The sequence below is a fragment of the Etheostoma spectabile genome, chromosome 9 (genome assembly GCF_008692095.1).
Source record: "Etheostoma spectabile isolate EspeVRDwgs_2016 chromosome 9, UIUC_Espe_1.0, whole genome shotgun sequence".
In the NCBI taxonomy this organism is placed as follows: domain Eukaryota; kingdom Metazoa; phylum Chordata; class Actinopteri; order Perciformes; family Percidae; genus Etheostoma; species Etheostoma spectabile.
Window position 1 is genome coordinate 18,570,176 of NC_045741.1, and position 6,000 is coordinate 18,576,175.

At 38.3% G+C, this 6,000-nt stretch overlaps 1 protein-coding gene across 5 annotated transcripts in view; it reads left to right on the forward strand.

The window, feature by feature from the left end:
• The window catches only part of LOC116695278 (arf-GAP with coiled-coil, ANK repeat and PH domain-containing protein 2), a 58,616-nt gene extending 53,832 nt beyond the window's left edge, over nt 1–4,784 (forward strand). For all 5 annotated transcript variants that reach the window (XM_032525410.1, XM_032525411.1, XM_032525408.1 and 2 more), the window contains one exon: nt 1,551–4,784. In XM_032525410.1, coding sequence (XP_032381301.1) covers nt 1,551–1,654 — 104 coding nt within the window. In that variant the 3' untranslated portion in view covers nt 1,655–4,784. The remainder of the gene's footprint in view (nt 1–1,550) is intronic.
• The last annotated feature ends 1,216 nt before the right edge of the window (nt 4,785–6,000 follow it).

A 6,000-nucleotide genomic window follows, 5' to 3' on the forward strand; every position in this document is an offset into this window, starting at 1 on the left:
CCTGTGTAGTATTGTGCCACGGCAGGAGATGAACTGTGAAGTAATTATTTTCACTCTTCTGAGACATAGTTACTGATGTGATGATCATGCAGCCCTGTTCTCTATCTTAGTGGTTCCCAAACCTTTTGTGGCTCATTTTAAAATTAAGTAATGTCTACTGGGACTGCTCACCACAGGTTAGGGGGGCCTTAGTTGAGACATACACTCACCTAAAGGATTATAGGAACACCTGTTGAATTTCCCATTAATGCAATTATCAATCAACCAATCATGGCAGTTGCTTCAATGCATTTAGGGGTGTGGTCCGGTCAAGACAATCTCCTGAACTCCAAACTGAATGTCAGAAGGGGAAAGAAAGGTGATTTAAGCAATTTTGAGCGTGGCATGGTGTTGGTTCCAGACGGGCCGGTGAGTATTCACAATCTGCTCAGTTACTGGGATTTCACGCACAACCATTTCTAGGGTTTACAAGAATGGTGTGAAAAGGGAAAAACATCCAGTATGCGGCAGTCTTGTTGATGCTAGAGGTCAGAGGAGAACGGGCGACTGGTTCAAGCTGATAGAAGACAACTTTGACTGAAATAACCACTTGTTACAACTGCAGAAAGCATTTGTGAAGCCACAACACGCACAACCTTGAGGCGGATGGGCTACAACAGCAGAAGACCCCCCGGGTACCACTCATCTCCACTACAAAAAGGAAAAAGAGGCACATTTGCAAGAGCTCACAAAATTGGACAGTTGAAGACTGGAAAATTTGCCTGGTCTGATGAGTCTGATTTCTGTTGAGACATTCAGATGGTAGAGTCAGAATTTGGTGTAAACGATTGAGACATGGATCCATCATGCCTTGTTACCTCTGTGCAGGTGGTGGTGGTGGTATAGTGGTGTGGGGGTTGTTTTCTTGGCCACCTTTATGCCCCTTAGTGCCAACTGGGCACGTTTAAATGCCACGGCCTACCTGAGCATTGTTTCTGACCATGTCCATCCCTTTATGGCCACCATGTACCCATCCTCTGATGGTCCTCCAGCAGGATAATGCACCATGTCACAAGCTCAAATCATTCAAATTGGTTTCTTGAACATGACAATGAGTTCACTGTTCTAAAATGGCCCCCACGGTCACCAGATCTCAACCCATAGAGCATTTGAGATGGGGTGGAACGGGAGCTTCGCTGGATGTGCATCCCAAAATCTCCATCAACTGCAAGATATATTCTATCAATGGGCCAACATTTCTAAGAATGCTTTTAGCAACTGTTGAATCAATGCCATGTGGAATTAAGGCAGTTCTGAAGGCAAAAGGGGTCAAACACAGTATTAGTATGGTGTTCCTAATAATCCTATAGGTGAGTGTAAGTTGTGAGTCATTTAACAAAAGAGATTTTCCCCTCTCAGATTGTGTAATTGGAAGGCCTGAAGAAAAAAAATAGAGGAAAGTCAGAAAAGATAATTGTGCTTAACAAATGAATGGAACCAATGCTCTGTCTGACTTCTCTGTAAGGTTTTGCCGTTGTTTTTGATATCTTGTGTTCTTTTTTGTCTTGCAGGAGATGAAACCTATCAGGACATTTTCCAGGATTTCACCCACATGGCCTCCAACGACCCGGACAAGCTGAATCGCTACCAGCAGTACGATCCGCAACGACCCTGACGCAACAGAAACACCATCCACTAGCACTCAAAGACGCTGTCTGCTCAACCCAGGACAGACAAAAAGATGTCCATGGAAAGACGTCGTCCACTTTCCCTCCAAGATCATTCAACATTAAAGCCGGTCAGTGCTGCTGCCACAGCTGGACTCATGTTATTATATCTAATGTGGCCGAAGCTCCATTTCATCACATTGTATTTTTGCAGCTGTGTTTACAGCCTTTGTTGACGGCACTGCATTTAAGTGAAGGGGAACTGCTGTGAACAGCAAACCTCACCTTTTTTCTATTTTAAACTGTGCTTCCAGTAGGACCACACTAAGTGAATGGTACAGTGTTGAAGCCTTTGAAAGGATTTGCAAACTCATGAAAAATATAAATGATAATTGAACTCAGTCTGAATGTAGAACTCTTATGTCAAACTCCCCGACAAAAGATTTCTGTTGCATCAGAGTTGTAAAGAGGCAAGTGCATGGATAGACTGTTAAATACTTCATTTAAAATGTTAAGTATTTCCTCTTTTCAATAGGATTCTCTCAATGATCATAGGCATCTTTTTTTATATCAAAATTTTGCTTTAGTAAACTCTCAGCAGCGTATACACGACATTATGCTTTTACTTATTTGCACAAATCCCTTTGTCTCAAATCGCCACCTATGTTTACCAGTTTTGATGGTAAAACTTTGATTTGTTAAATGTACAGTGAAGCAAACATGTTATTGCTGGTCTGCAATGTTTAATAGATAGTTTATTTTTTATTTTAAATGGTTATTTTTTAAACACTTTCCTCTGAACACATCAGTACCTGCAGTACATGACAGTGAGCGATCAGCCCTTCAGCGTAGAGTTAAAGGTTCTATATAGGACATTCAGAACCATTTGATTTTGCATTAGAGCACCAGCATCTCAGACAAAAATAAATGGGCGCGGCAGCCACACCTCCCCCCCCCCTCCCTTTGTATTCTCAGCAAGACAGAGAAAGGGGCCCCTGAACACATGACCAGAGTAACGGAATAAAGTTAATCTTTTGTGAACAATGTCAAGTGCCGAGGTCAGTACACTAGGTCACCTTCAGCTGAACGTTGAACTGCACTCTGCCAGCTCCGTGTTACAATGCTGTGTGGGAGGTCACTCTCTTAATCTCTTTAGAATTGCAAGGAAGGCATTCAAAGGGAGCGACTCGCATGCACTAGCGTGCACACACGGTCAGCCCGGCTACCAAAACAGAGAAGCTCGGATCACAACTCGCAGAAAAGTGTGTGACTTAAACCGTTTTCACTTGCATTTTTTGAAACATGTTTGGTTCACATGTGTTTTGAAAATGAACTGCTGCCTCCTCGGTCAGCTCTGGCCACTGAAAAGAAATAAGCAGAGAAATCAGGCCAATAAAAAAAGCTGGTCACTCTGATGTCATGTTGCCGGAGCTCTTTACTATTCATGAGCTGGGTAAAGGATGCTGATAGCCAGGCTCTCATTGGCTAACTGTTAGCCAATCAGCTTAGCTAATTGAATATTAATGAGAACTGGCACAAATTGAGCTGAGTCTTCCTGCAAACTTTCTATACCACGCAAGAATGGCTTGAACCAAGGTAAACAAGGAATTTTATCCACCAAAAAATGTTCGAGTCCATGGTAGAACTTCAGACATTACCACAAAGTAATGGAATGCACGTGGCAAGGCACCTTCAATTATCCACTCAGGGCGCCATTTCTCCGCTATATCTTTATAGCAAATAGTTGTTTGCTGCAATATTATTGTTCAAAATCTCTTATATAGAACCTTTAAAGAGCTCTACAATAATATCAAACCTGTATGGTATACAAAGCCAAATACCAGTAACACTGTATTTTACAGGTTTGTAATTTTAAAACAATTTCATAGTACGTTTTCATATGTCCTGAAAATAATTGTAATTTGATGTCAATTATAGTAAATATAAGATTCCTCCTGAAAGAAGCTCCATTAAACCCAAGTAAATGTTCATTTATTATTGGAAACTTAAAGTTAAAACTAAGCTACTACTTTAGATTTCAGACCTGGTTGATCTGGCAACACCCATGGTTACCGTGGAAACCACAAGTGCGGCTACACTGCTTTCTCTGTTTTAGAGCGCAGCCAAACTAACTCGCGTTGTTTTAATAACAGAGTTAGTCAATGATCCATCATGCTTAAATTTATAAACACTTTCTCTGGATTTTGTTAACTGGCCAATTTGAATCCAGTGTGTTGATGGTGGACCCTGCTACTAATAAAGAGGGATAATTACTGAATGTAACTACATTAAATGGCTATTGCTGAAATAATGCTGAGCATAAATAATAAGTAAAATAATTGATTTTTTGAAAAGCTTAAGGATTATATCTTAAATATTCCCTATATGGTGAACTACATGCCTGTTGACAAATTTCACACTTTAGCACGTACAGCTGACCTGCTGTGCACTTATTAAAATACTCTTATGCAGTCAGATTATTGACATTAGTTAATTGGATGTGTCATTAAACCCTGTCTATGTTTCCCTATATTAGCAGCAAATTACATCAACATTTCAAGTAAACCTTTTCAGGAAATAAAAGAAGTACAGACCTGTAAAGTAAAACTTTACAGATACACGTACAGTCTGCAAACTGATATGTCAGGAAATATTACACTCTGTGGAAATTCTGTAAAGGTGTATGACTTGCTTTGCAGATCCACTGGCAGTTCATCTGATGCATTGTTAAAGAAACATTTTCACTTAAAGAGTGTTTGATATAGTTCAGACGACTGCACTGAAATTCCAGAAATAAATTCTGCAACTTTCCGGATAGATGTTCTATGTTCTGTACTGTAGGATCTGATTTTTTTTTAAACGGTAAAATCTTCTCTTTGACATTATATAATAAGATATTATAAGAACTGCAGAGGAAACCTTTGGCCAATGCAACATGGGATACATTTCTTGTACATTTTGTACAGTTAGTGGTACTTGAATCGTTAAATAAACTTTTGTATATGCTGTTCTTTGCATCCTTCAGTAATCTTAGCCCATTTTATATTGCCTGTCTGTAAACCATTATACATGTACTGTATATTCTAATTGTAATATGTAAGAACTTCAATACATATGGACTGAGGATTCATCACCAAATGTGTAGTTTTTTTGTTGTTTCTTTATCTCAAGGTTTAATTACAACCACTTTGCCTCATTTGGCTTCATTAAAGTCACTCCAGAAATGTGTTTGTCAGTACTGAGTTGTGTGCTGGTGCCATAGTCCACAAACAGGTATTTGAAATTGTTTACATTGTTTCGTTTAAGTTGCTCGTGTGAAAAAAAAAAAGTTGTTTTACTGCTCTCCTGGACTGATTTCTTTTTTCAGTCCTTTGTCATTAATTTGTTTTCAAATACCTATTTAAAAACCTAAAGTATGTCCATGCAGTCACACATACATTTTAGTTTCTGTAAGTGCATTATCAACTTATACGCTAGAAAAAATGAAGAAAATGAATTGTGTCAGTACAAGCGCACAAGATAATTAGGTTTCTAAAATTTTCTCCGTCTTTCAAAAAGCCCTCAAAGGAGTCCCAAGTCTCCTCTCAAAAGTAGAGCATTTCCTCTTAATCAAGAGCAAGGCAAAGAAGTAATTCATCATTGTGCACTTGGTCTACTAACATTATTACAAAATTGTCCCATTATGTTTTGCTTTTTATAAACTTTAGACTGATTTCATTGTATTCAATACAAAGGAGAGGGTCTAAAAATACTTGTTTTCGACTGAGGCGCTGTCACTTCCACTTATCTGCATTTCTTGCTCATAATGTGTAATTTCAGCTATTTTGTGTCTTTGTACATCATGCTGAATGAGAGTGTGAGTCAAAGTCTAAATTTTAATGCAGACACAAACACCAAAAATCGAGATCTTAAAGATTTTTCCAACACTGGATTTTGGTTGCACGTATTTGTCATAAACGTGTCAATAAGGACTGAAACAAGAGTTACATTTGCAGATGAACATCAGTACAGTATCCCACAGGCAGAAAATGTTATATATTTATACTAGTTAGGGGTGTGCTGAAATTTGCAATTTAAGCTCTACCAATTCAAAATCGTTTCATAGAATACCAAAAATCTATTTATTTTATTATTCATTATATGTCTACACATGATTGATTGATAGATAGATAGATAGATAGATAGATAGATAGATAGATAGATAGATAGATAGATACTTTATTGATGCCCATGGGGAAATTCAAGGTCCCAGTAGCTTACAGACAACATACACATACCTCATAACAGGATGTTAAAATAACAAACAAATCCACATGAATAATATGAATATATATATATATATTTATTTTTATTT